This window comes from Melanerpes formicivorus, unplaced genomic scaffold (assembly GCF_026170545.1).
Source record: "Melanerpes formicivorus ecotype bairdi unplaced genomic scaffold, bMelFor1.0.p_v2 SCAF_1, whole genome shotgun sequence".
Taxonomy (NCBI): Eukaryota; Metazoa; Chordata; class Aves; order Piciformes; family Picidae; genus Melanerpes; species Melanerpes formicivorus.
This window is the reverse complement of record NW_027142353.1, coordinates 33,390,878-33,403,950: the sequence shown is the minus strand read 5'-3', so window position 1 is coordinate 33,403,950 and position 13,073 is coordinate 33,390,878. Positions and strand designations below refer to the sequence as shown.

Genomic DNA, 13,073 nt, shown 5'->3' with positions numbered 1-13,073 from the left:
CAGTGAAGATAAAAATGGGGGTTTAGACTCTTGTATTTTCAGGATGGGGTACCCTAATTGGTATCTCACCTTAGCTACAGCATCAAGAGTGAAAATCACAGCTTAAAAACATAGAAAGTCTGATGCAAAAAGCTGTATTAGACTTTGGATGGAATCTACTTACAGTAGGACTTCAGCACCAAAAAGTGGGCAGTTAGGCTGGATAGATGCATATATACAATTAAACGGCATGTCATAGGCTGAAATTGCTTAGTTATTTATAATGAAATCTATACAAAACAGTCAAAAACGTTGGGGTTTTTTTTATACACAGTTGGGAAAAAAAAGAAAGGGAAAAAGGGAAAAGAAAAAAAAAAAAAAAAAAAAGGTGTTGCCTTCATTAGCAGAATGCATTAAACTGGTTCTTCCCCCCTCCCACCTGAGCCCCAACTTCTCTGAGTGGCTTGTTAACTACCACAAAGTATTGCTCCAACAAGCCAAGACATAAGGCTGGTTTCTGAAACCTGGTGTGGACACCCAGTTCAGCTTTGAAACTCCCAAACTAGAATATTTTAAAACCAGCATGTAAAATACAGGTTGCCTTTTTTTTTTAACTTCTAAACTCAAGAGGTTCAGCTTTGGAAGATGCTGAATCACATTATCCCCAACCTGAAAAAGAGACTTTTAACAAAATAAACCCCCCTCCCCTTCCAACTCCTCCTCCACCACCACCCTGTTTGTGTTAGAACTCACACACCTGCCTGTTTCACAGGAACGTTTTAAAAAACTTGGCCTCTCTTGTCAGATCTTCTATTTCAATAAATAACCAAAGATTAAGAAGAGCAGATGAGCATTGTATGGGCTTAGGGCACAACGGAATGCCTCATCCAACCCTTACCTCTACTTTTTGTAAAGCATAAAAACAACAACAAAAATATATCCACTAGCAAACCCATTTTGCTACCAGTTAGTGATTTTGCTCATTTCCAAACATCCATCAACAAGAATGGAAAACCAAAACAAAACACAAAATAAAACAAACAAACCCACCCTGAAACTACATTTTTAGCCTTATAGGGAAAAAAATATAACCTTAACTCTTTTCACTGAGCAGAAGTGCAAGAAAGCTTGCACCTAACCAAACAATCCCAAAAATTCCTGGGGCTTTTCCAGCACTGTCAGAGACACTTTTTCTCTCACATGCTATTTAAAAATACAAATATTTATTAAACATTCTTCTTTTTTTTTTTTTTTTTTTTTTTTCTCCTTTTTGATGGTGTTTTGCTCAACAGCTAACAAAAAGACACAGCAAAATACCACTCCTCTTTTGCACTGAAAGCTGTCTCACTTATCCGGGCAAGGGCTTCTCAATAGCAGGAGCTGGAGAATTTTGCTGTCATTTGCTTTTCTTTTCTTTTTAACAGGAGTACATTCCACTGTCACAGGTTTAACTAAATCTCAGTGACTACCATCAGATTATTTTGTTCCTCTTTTTGGAAACCATTTTGAAGATGCAGCTTTTGTAATCCCATCTTGTTAAAACACGCTGACGCTTTGAGGGTCCAATGAACAAATCTAATAGGCAAAGTGCTCTAAGACATCACAATACAAAGGGCATCTTGGATACTTTAAAAAAAAAACATAAAAATCCCAAGATAATTTTTTTTTTTAAAGTGCACTCCAAGTGTCCCAATTCCCTTAGGATTGCTCAGCAGAACTTCGAGAGGGGCTGGGCTCAGTGCCGTCCTCGGTGCTACTGTCCACATCTTGCTCCATTGCTGTCTCCTCGTCGTCGAGGCGCTGACTGGTGAAGTTGTTGAGCTCCAGAAGCCCACTGGGTTCTACTACCACGTTGGAGCTGGAGTGACAAGGGATGGAATAGTGAGGGATAGTCTGTAAGAAAGAAAACATTTGTGTTTTAACACTGATGGCTTCTTCAGGTCAGTATGTCTGCAGCAGCGCAGGTTCTCGTGGAGAAGGGAGACTTGGTTTCCAAGAGCAGTATGCCCTAGCTAAGACCCACTGGATGTTACAACAGCCAAAGCTTCAAAGCACCTATGAACCAGGTAAGGTTGTGAAAGACAAAATTTGAACTATTTTGCACTGATCTCGAGCCTTGGATCTTCAGTAAAGCTCTGTGATAGTACAACCAACAGATAAACCACCACTGTCCACCACCCATCATTGCTCAAAGGCAGGGAGATCATAGAATCATAGAATTGTTAGGGTCGGAAGGGACCTTAAGGAACATCTAGCTCCAACCCCCCTGCCATGGCCAGGGACACCTCACACTACATCAGGTTGATCACAGCCACATCCAGCCTGGCCTTAAAAACCTCCAGGGATCAGGCTTCCACCACTTCCCTGGGCAACCTGTTCTAGTGTCTCACTACTCTCATACTGAAGAACTTCTTCCTAACATCCAATCTGAATCTATTTCCTTTTTTTTCCCCATTCCTCCTAGTCCCATCACTAGCTGACACCCTAAAAAGTTCCTCACCAGCTTTCCTGTAGCCCCCTTCAGATACTGGAAGGCCACAATAAGGTTTCCTCAGAGCCTTCTCTTCTCCAGACTGAATAGCCCCAACTCCCTCAGTCTGTCCTCACAGGAGAGGTGATCCAGGCCCCTAATCGTCCTCATGGCCCTTCTGTCAGCCTTATCTCTTATCTTTTGCAGATGACGTTCACATCTAAGGACATTTTTATATACAAGACGTTGAGGAAACACAATAAATCTAAGCTATTTATTTCCAGTTATACTTTCACAGGTTCTGGAAACTGAATCTACAGCTTTACTGACTGCAGTTCTGGGCAGTATTTGACTTCTGAAACAGCTTGCAGCATGTCGAACCCCAGGGATTCTCAAAAGAGACACATTTCAAGCAAAATTGCCATCTACCTTTGTCTACGTAGGGAAATGAGAACTAAAAACAAATATAAAAATGATAGAATAGAATAGAATAGACCGGAAGAGACCTTCGAGATCATCGCGTCCAACCTATCATCCAACACCACCTAATCAACTAAACCATGCAACCAAGCACCCTATCAAGTCTCCTCCTGAACACCTCCAGTGATGGTGACCCCACCACCTCCCAGGGCATCCCATTCCAATGGGCAATCACTCTCTCTGTGTAGAACTTCTTCCTGACCTCCAGCCTAAACCTCCCCTGGCGCAGCTTGAGACTGTGTCCTTTTGTTCTGGTGCTGGTTGCCTGGGAGAAGAGACCAACCTCCTCCTGTCCACAACCTCCCTTCAGGTTTCTACCCAAGCCAAGTTGGATGCAATAAAGAATTTACAAAGTAGGATGAAAAACTGGGAAGCTCTGAACACAAAGCAATCCCCCACAGCAGAAGGATTTTTCACTGTAACACAAATACAAAATAAAACCATTTCAATCGCCTCCAGCATTTGTGTGGTGAACATTAAACCACGCCAGCTTGTCTACAAAGATGCAGGTGAAACCACTGCTGGATGACTTCAATATTTCCTCAGCTGCCATTCTGATCATGAATTCTTGCATCATAAAACATATTCAAGACAGGAGAGTCAGGGAAGAGATCAATCATCAGGTAATGACCTGAAGCATTTAGGTCAAAAACAAAAGAATAAATCAATGAATGAGCGGTTCCAAATGAAGCTTTCTTAAGCCATATCTCAGAAAACAGAACCCAATTCATATTTTTTTGCTGTTCTTATTTCATACTCAGAGATCACATTAATAGACACCATTAAAGAAAAAAATACAGATCATAGTTCCACAGCAAATGTTGAAGGTCACATTTTGAAGTGTTCTAAGTAAAATTAGATGAGCCTGGTTTGTTTTCTGAACAGAAAAAGGAGAGCACTGAGGACACAACGAAGGATGTAGCATTAGAGAAACTGGAGGTCAATTTCAGCATCGCATACTTTGAAGCAATCACAGAATTGTCAGGGTTGGAAGGGACCTCAAGGATCACCGCGTTCCAACCCCCCCTGCCATAGGCAGGGATACCTCACACTACATCAGGTTGCCCAGAGCCACATCCAGCCTGGCCTTAAAAACCCCCAGGGATCAGGCTTCTACCACCTGCCTGGGCAACCTGTTCCAGTGTCTCACTGCCCTCATGGTGAAGAACTGACATCTGATCTGAATCTCCCCTCCTCTAGCTTGGATCCATTCCCCCTAATCCCATCACTCCCTGACACTCTAAAAAGTCCCTCCCCAGCTTTCTTGTAGTCCCCCTTCAGATACTGGAAAGCCACTAATTTCTTCTCAGAGCCTTCTCTTTTCCAGACTGAATAGCCCCAACTCTCTCAGTCTGTCCTCATAGTGGAGGAGCTCCAGCCACCTGATCATTCTCATGGCCTTTCTCTGGACACCTTCCAGCACCTCAAGATCCTTCCTGCAATACTCCAGAACTGGATGCAGAACTCCAGGTGGGGTCTCACAAGAGTGGAGTAGAGGGGGAGAATCACCTCCCTCGACCTGCTGGCCACCCTTCTCTTGACACAACCCAGGATCCATTACAAGAGCATAAAAAGAACAAAAAACTGGAAATGGGAAACAAAAACACTTGAATGCTGTTCAGTTACTATCAACCACATCAGACAGGAGTTTGTTCGGCTCAACCTTTGCCTCACTTGCTCTGCTTTCCTCTTACCTGGATAACAATTTCTGATGCACTCTCTTCAGCTTTCTTTTGTGACAGGTTCTGAATGTGTACAAACTGGTTTGTTGGAGGCATTCCTTGTGCATCGAGTTTCCTCTCTGTTAAAGCAGGACCGACAGCAGGAGGGCTTGACCCGGACTCTGTACGCGTCTGTTGCTGGGGGATGGAAGTTGCAGTCACCCTCGGCACCTGGGTACAAGGTGACGACTCTGCTTCGCTAGCCAGGTTACTAGTGGCCAAGGCTTTGTTTGGGGGATCCACTAAGGTCTGTTCTACGTTTGTATCAATCTGAGCTTCCACCACAGACACTCTCAAAACATCTGCTACTGCTGTCTTCACGGGTGCCTGCGTGGGAAGCAGGCTGGGAACCGGCAACGCCAGTTTGGGCACAGAACTGCCACCTGCTACCTTTGAAACAGAAGGAGGCTGACGCCCCTCAAAAGTTATCTTTGTAACAGTGGATCCTTGCGTTACAATTGGATGCTGCACCTGAAAATCAAATTTTTGTTGTGCATGTTACAGCTAGATTTTGGATTTTATTGAGAGAAAAAAAAATAATAATAATAATAATAATAATAAAAAAAATCCAACTCTAATCAATTATTTCCAAGGACAGTATGGCACAAACAACAGACTTGATATTAGGAAGACAGCTGAAACTCAAAGTGTTTTAACAAAGGTATTAACAACAAGATGGGAACAGTTACTTGAAGCCTGGGGGAAAAGCAGCTTTGCTGTTTTGGGGTTTTTTTGGTTGTCTTTTTTTTTTTCAGGCTGCTAGATAAGAATTGCAGCAGTATAATACCACAGCAGCCTCCTTTTCCTTTGGGATTTACATCCCCACAGTTGTTAACCCTTTTGCTTTCACATGTGTGTTACTGAAAGGGTCCAAAAAAATTACAAAATAAAATAGAATAGTATTTTGCTGGAGTTAAAATGTTAATTATTTTTCCCCCATCTTTCTCAGTCTTTACATATTTCCCTCCCAAGAGACACCAAAAAACAATTAAAAAAAATCAAACAATTCCTGTCCAGAAAAAAACCTTCAGGAAGATGTAAACTGCAAAGGAAAGATGTACAGTGGAGAGGCTTAAAGAGACTGCAGTGCATTCACCTTTATTTCCATGGAAAGAAAAAAAATGAAGTGTTAGGGGAATGGAAATTAATAACATGTCAGAGCTAGTTAAAAAAAAAAACCTCAACTTAAATAATCAGGGGACAGGGGGGTGGCAGAAATTCATCCAAGCTGTCCAATAAAACACATTTTTGAGCTTTATGTGTATTTTCGGGGGTGGTTGGGGGCTTTTTTCCCCCCCTAAACCATGTGCTTCTCTTTCCTAGTGGCAACCTTCCGATGGGGTAATTTAATCCCAGCGGGATGAGGAGTTTCTCTCTTGCCAGGACACAAAAAACCAAAACACTGCTACAGCAACAGGGTTGGTGTTTGGCATTAATACTTTTGTGGGTTTGGTTTTGTGTTTTGGTTTGGTTTGTTTTTCCTTGAACAGCGACGTGTTATTTTGTTACTTATTTTGTTTTGCATGCTATCAATATTCCGTTACCTGGCTTGCTGGCTGTTTCTCTGAAGAGGCAGGTAGCTGCATTTGACTCTGGGGGGGTTGGGGTTGCACGTAGATTTTTTGTGCCGTTGGTGCCTGCTGCAGTTTGGGCAGCTGCTGCGTGGTTTTGACTGCCAGCACCTGTACTACAGTTTGCTGTGGCTGCGCCACTAAGGTAGGGAGTTGCCTTTCTTTGGCCATCATGTGGTGGGGGGGGTGCTGTGCATCTGGTTTGGTCTGTGCTTGCTCTTGCTGCAGGGGGGTTAGCTTTTGATGCCTTATAGAAAGCTGGGGCATTTGTGGGAGTTTGTGCTGGATTTGATCGGCCTGCAGGTGGATTGTCTGCTTCTGCTTAGTCTGGAAACACTGCAGAGTTTTCACTTGCAGTTGAGTCTGTTCCAGCTGTGGCTGACTCAGTTTTTGCTGTTTCTGTGCCTGGGATTGTGTCAGGGCAGATCTGTAAAACAGGCCAGTCTGAGGATCTAAGGTGTCCATCTCTTCCACTTCTCCTTCCTCAGTTCCAAGTTGTTCACTGTGTTTGGTAAATGCGGTGTGACTGCTTAAGGCCTTAACAAGAAGAAGTTAAAACAAGTTAGTAGAGAAATAGAAACTGTAAGAATACACAATCACACAATTATTTGTCATGTTTCACCTGGAACAACTTATTTCACCATTACAGTCTCCCAAATCATGTATTATGTGGAGATTCTGCAACGTGTAAGCAGTCAACATTTATTTTCATCACGTTAGAGTGTGGTACACCTCTGAGTGACAACAAACTGTCCATCTAATCCTCAGTGCATATTATGTAGCCCTCGTGTGTCAGAATAAGGTCCAAAGCCCCTGAGGTCACATGGCAGTTGGCTATAAAGCAGGAGGTACTAGCAGGGTGTTAAATCAGTAGCTCCTCATTAGAGTTAGCCTCTCTGCAATAAATTCTTATTCTGCCTCTTGAGAATGTAGTCATCCTCACCACAATGTCTTCTGCAGCTTCCCATATGCCTACAGATTACCCTATTTCAGCAGAGATCCTCTCTTCTCCTTCCTTCCTCAATAGCTCACTGCATTTTTTTCTTGGGCACTGCACAAATACTGTTTCATGTTTTGAGGGATCTGAGGGAGCAAGAGATCTACGTTACTATGCTTTATATACCATGGTATAAATATAGTAAAATTAATTCCCTTAGACAGATGAAGCAGCCTATTCAAACACCTGTGAACACACTCTCTGAAGTGGGTTTATAACATTAACACAGAACTGTCCTGGAGTAGAGCTGAAGCTTCTGGAACTTACAGCACTGCAGTTAAGCAGCTCTTGAATGCAAGTTCTTGCACTTGAGTGGCTTCAGTAAGATTTCACCCCAAGTTACACTGTTTATTTGAAGTGTCTGGGATCCCCATGGGACTGATCTAAATATGATCTTAGAGATTCAGAAACATTTGCCTATTCATAAACTAAAGCCCTACAGTGACCAAGACACTGTGCAGTGTAGACTAACCAGATTCTGCTTCACTCCTCTTCCCCTGAACTTACACCACAGCTGTGGTCTTTGGCTGAAGATTGGACTCGATGATCTTTTTCAACTGAAACAGTTCTGTGATAATCTAAAGAGGCTATGCCCTTTAGTACAAGACAAAATGGCCTCAAGGTGCACCAGGGGAGGTTTGGGTTGAATATTAAAAGAAACTTTTTCACTGAAAGGGTCTCCAACACTGAAATAGCCTCCCTAGGCAGGTGGTTGAACCTCCCCATCCCTGGAGGTGTTTAAAGACACAGAGAGGTGGTGCTGAGCAACATGGTTATAGCACCAGCCTCAGCAGAGTTAGATAATGGTTGGACTTGATGATCTTAAAGGTCTTTTCTAACCAAAACCTATCTGTGATATTGAAAACAAGCAGCTTGTTGCTGTTGAGGAGGCGACACACAGACAACAAGAACTCACCCAGGAAGCATCATGTTTTCCACAATGGCTGTTAATACTTCTTAGTTAATAGCCTCAAGTAATCTCATCAACTGCTTCCCTTTCATCAAACCACCCTCACCGCCAAAACGGGTGGCACTGAAACATTAACTTGCCCTCACATTTAGCATTTTCAGTGGCAGCAATGTGACACAGTCCTGCAGAACAAGCCTTGCTCCTACATAAGCCACACCATCTAACTGCTGTTTGATAGACTTGTTGGGAAAAGAAAGGGTACAACCTGCTGCATGATATGGGTAATTGCGCCTGTGGAGGATGCGGGGATAGATTTCACCACAACAGAAGTCTGCGTTGCTGTCTGCGACTGAGCCACATGCTGCAGCAGAGTCCTCTGGGGCTGAGATGATTGCTGGTGGGGCTGGGACCGATGGCTGACTGAAAGTAAAGAGGTCAGTGGCACTCCTCCAGAACTGACTGCAGTAACTTTGAACTAGCTGCTTTGCTTTTAAGCTTCAACTGAAAGCGTATCTATGAGTGAAATAAAGATCTGGGTGTGGGAAAAAACCCTCATCTTTTACTACATGTTACCTTCAGCCTTACAGTGCAGGTCTATTATGAGAAGCCTTCTTAAACTGGCAACTCAGGGGTTGGCTTTTGACTCCATTTCCTAAGTAAGGAACCTGCCCCTGCAGTTGGCACTGGTGAGGCCACACCTCAAATACTGGGTCAGTTTTGGACCCCTGACTACAAGGACACTGAGGTGCTGGAGTATGTCCAGAGAAGGACAACAAAGCTGATGAAGGGTCCTGAGAACAGGTCTGGTGAGGAGTGATTGAAGGAACTGGGAGTGTTTAGTCTGGAGAAGAGGAGGCTGAGGTGAGACCTCATTGTTCTCTACAACTCCCTCAAAGGAGGCTGAAGTAAAGTGGAGGTTGGTCTCTTTGCTCAAGTAACATGCGATAAGACAAGAAAATGGCCTTAAAATTGTGCCAGGGGAGGCTGGGTATTAAAAGAAATTTCTTTTTATAGAAAGAGTGGTCAGGCATTAGAACAGGCTGCCCAGCGAGGTAGTGGAGTCACCATCCCAGGAGGTGTTCAAGAAATGTGTGGACATAGCACTTCCAGGACATGGTTTAATGGCTATGGTGGCCATGGTTGGACTTGACAGCCTTAAGGGTCTTTTCCAACCAAAAACATTCTATGATTCTATAATCATGCTTGGTCCAAACCTCCTCTGGCTTGTCTCTCCCAATACACCAACTTAACAAGCAGAATTTAGACTCAATTCTCAACTGAGTTCTTTATAAAGCACCAGCTGCAGGGCACAAATTATTCAGTGGTTGTTCCACTGTTAAAAGCAGCTGCCCAATTGACTGTAATCGAGAATAACAACAAGCCTCGCTCATGGAATTTCTACAGGAAATACACTCCAGGCCATAGGCTAAATTGGAAACATCAGCCATCAGGAAATGGTTGGGTATTATGAAAGGAAGTGGAGTTGATCAGAAATCACAGACCCCAAAAAATGAAGACCTTGTCATAGGTCTTTGTCACTTTCTAAACCAGATCCAGTGTGAAGTATGGAGCTACAGTGATGGCTCCGTACTTAAATAGGGCATTGACAGAGAAATGGTCTGCTGCTGAGAAGAAGAAATAACCCACAAACAACTTTATATTGGTAAAACATGAATCTCCTTTCCTTTATGCTTGTCCATATTAACAAACAAATATTCACTTCAATTTACTATGTAGTTACAAAATAATAAATAAGGAAAGCGAGCAAAGCTTAAATTCAGTTGGAACAGAACTTAAGTTTCTAGTGACCTTTCTGAAAGTTAAAAGAAAGGTCTTATTTGAAATTAATACAACAACTTCACTCTCCCACTCCAAGGAAGGAGCTGGATTACGTCAACACCAGCCTGCAGATTGTGCCAGATCCATCATGGACATCCCCCAACAGTTCCTGCACAATTCAAAGCTTCATTGAAAAATAAAGTTTCTAACCTATGTGGTTGTGCAGATATTCTTCCGAATGTGACCCAATACAGTGTTGTCTTCCTGAGTCTGCAGACAGACAAAAAATGGTGACACTAAGATGTGTGAACCGCTCCTTTCATCTCACCAGGAGGCACATGATGAATCCCAGCTCCCACACAGGTTCAAGTGTGCCTAGTGCTTTGGTTTAGTTCCATGCAGATAATCTTAACAGCAAGACTGTAGACTGGTTGCTATCTTACTACTGGATTTTGAGCAGAAAGTAAAGCCACATGGATGAGTTCTGAGAGTACAGATTAAAATTAGCAGCGTTCTTAGAAACCCGGAGAAAGGACCAAAAAAAAAAAAACCTAACAGCAAAATAACCATTTCTGTGCTGTAGATTAAACTGTTGCTTTGTCAACCCAAATCAGCCTGCACTTCCCTGTTAAGATTCCTGTTTATCGATTCAAATGTTTGTAACAATCCCAGGATTTCAAAAATCAATCATGGCTCAAGAAATGCTCAACCTTTGTACTCTGCATGGCTTCTAAGCTGCAAAAAAGGGGCTTAAGTGAACAGAGATACTGACTGTGCTGTGCAATTCACCCTGCAAAGGGCCTTATTTTACATCAAGGCCCAACAAAAACTGGAACCATGAAGAGAAAGAAGATCAATGCACAGCATCTGTGACAGTGAAGAGAACTGGCTGTAAACTGGAGATCACTTGACCTCTTCTTATTGTACTTTTGAGTCTGTTTTCAAACAGATCCAAGGGAGCACAACTCAAATATTCAAAACTCAAGCCAGATACAGTAAATGTTATTTAAAAGACTCCAATAACACCCTCCCCCTGCCCCAATTTCACATAATTTAAACTTACACCCTACAAGGGATGGGAGCAAGGGGAGGCGGTACAGAGCAGGCAAAAGAAAGAACTGAAAATATCAGATTAGACTAAGAGCACTGGAGCTGTAGATATGCACTTAATACAATTTAACCTCATCAAGTTTTACTCCTCTTTGACAATGTGGATTTTCACCACACTTTTAGTTTATTCTCCAAAGAAAGTGGGGAGATAATAACATGGAGTTAAAAAACTAAAATGGAAATTTGATCCTCTCAAGAATCTATAAGAAGTGGCTCACATCCAGCATTGTGGAGTAGTAGCAAGCATCATAGAGACAGGAGACTCATGGACTTAGACAAAATGGGCAACCAGGTAGATGATGTCAAGAGTTTTAAGAGCTGAATCCCAAACCTGGCTTCAACTGGAATAATTTATTTGTTGCAAAAGTGCAAATTTATCAGCTCAAAGGCTTCCAGCAAATGAAGAAACAGGGGACTAAACAAATGCATGCTACATGCATACCTGACTCAAAACACCCACTTAGTCCTGAGAAGCAAACAGAATTTTGTAGATATATGTTAAACTAATTCAAAGTCTGACTCCTCTCAATGTGCACCAAGTACACACTTCCTGTAATTTCCCACTTCTTCCACACAAAACATTTTCTTTAAAGACAAGTGGGACAGCCTGTCCTCTCCAGCAAGATCAGGGAACAGAAAAATCTGTTCAGCTAGGATGCCTTGAAGCAACAGCCCTTTGTTTCAGATAGAAACAGCCTCCACTAAGCCCCAGAAAAGCAGATGTTATCTCTGTCTTCTGCACAGGGTCTCAACAGTGGAAGAAAAGACTCATTTCCTCTACAGTAAATTATAGTGAAAACACCAAACTGAAACCCAATGTAAGGAAACTCCAAAATTAAGTCCCCAGACTGTAAAAGCAAACCCACCATTGCAGTATCTTCGTCACTTACCAGTTGTGATGTATTCAGCAACTAATTCTGACTCTACTACAGCAATTGAAGGACTCTCTGGAGAATGTCTCTTTTCTTGTGTCATCTGGATTGGGACAGCCATTTGGCTCAGGTCAATTGTAGGCTGCCTTGGCTTTGATTCTAACTTTTCCTTCACTGTTTTAGGAGGAAAGAAAAACATAAAATAAAACTCCTATATGTAAACCTCCAACGTAAAACCCTCCAATATAAGAAACCTCCAGAGTAAACCTCCAATATAAATGCAAAAGCTTAATTAAATATTACAGCAGATACAAGTTAACTCTTACAGGTTAAGAAGAAAGGAATCAAGCTGGTTCAAGAGAGTTGCTTTTTAATTACAAAACATTACAAGCTGCTGTTTAAGCAGGTACTAAGCTTTGAAGTTATCCTAAACAAATGCATATGTTTTCACACCTGTTGTCTGCTGAAGCTCCAGCAAAGCTTTTATGGTGGAAGTAGCTGACTGAGATTCACTGGATACGTCCTGGTAAATAATTGTAGGGCTCGTGTCCACAGCAATTTCGTGTTCTGACCAATCTTGACTTCTTGAAGCGATCACATGGACTACAGGCTGAGAATCTGCAAAATAACAAACATTTAAGTCATCACAGAAACGTTGTGAGTAGAAGGTGTCTTCAATTTCACAGAATCACAGGATGTTAGGGGTTGGAAGGAACCTCTGGAGATCATCAAGTCCAACCCCCAGCCAGAGCTAGAATCTAGTGCAGGTCACAGAGGAATGCATCCAGATAGTGCTTGAAAGTCTCCAGAGGAGATGACTCCACAATGTCTCTGGGCAGCCTGTTCCAGTGCTCTGTGACCCTCACAGTGAAGAAGTTTTCTCGTTTCCTGATTTTTCATGGACTTCTGAATCATCTACACTTGAGAACAACCGGGATGGACTATGAACTTTATTTACGATTGTAGATATTGTTTTAGATAAGATGGACAGTGCTAACAGCCAATGAAATGGTTTAGAAGGGGTGGATTGTGACAGTTTAGGCTGTGCTTTTAAGAAAAGACAGCTGCAGAATTCTCTAGCTGAATGTTTAGGTGTAAAAAGGAAAACAAAGATTAATTCTAAACGAATTTCATTGGTCAGATGTGAGATGTATCATAGCAAATATCTTTAACATTATTTTCTC

At 42.3% G+C, this 13,073-nt stretch overlaps 1 protein-coding gene across 7 annotated transcripts in view; it reads right to left on the bottom strand.

Annotated features, from left to right (window-relative positions):
* Positions 1-235: 235 nt before the first annotated feature.
* The window catches only part of EMSY (EMSY transcriptional repressor, BRCA2 interacting), a 56,860-nt gene continuing 44,022 nt past the window's right edge, over positions 236-13,073 (bottom strand). For 4 of the 7 annotated variants that reach the window (XM_068139419.1, XM_068139385.1, XM_068139412.1 and 1 more), the window contains 7 exons: positions 12,343-12,507; positions 11,908-12,063; positions 10,118-10,177; positions 8,394-8,548; positions 6,195-6,758; positions 4,624-5,121; positions 236-1,872 (listed from right to left, as the gene is read on the bottom strand). In XM_068139419.1, coding sequence (XP_067995520.1) covers positions 1,678-1,872; positions 4,624-5,121; positions 6,195-6,758; positions 8,394-8,548; positions 10,118-10,177; positions 11,908-12,063; positions 12,343-12,507 — 1,793 coding nt within the window. In that variant the 3' untranslated portion in view covers positions 236-1,677. The remainder of the gene's footprint in view (positions 1,873-4,623; positions 5,122-6,194; positions 6,759-8,393; positions 8,549-10,117; positions 10,178-11,907; positions 12,064-12,342; positions 12,508-13,073) is intronic. The other 3 variants (XM_068139395.1, XM_068139429.1, XM_068139439.1) reach the window with 2 other exon arrangements.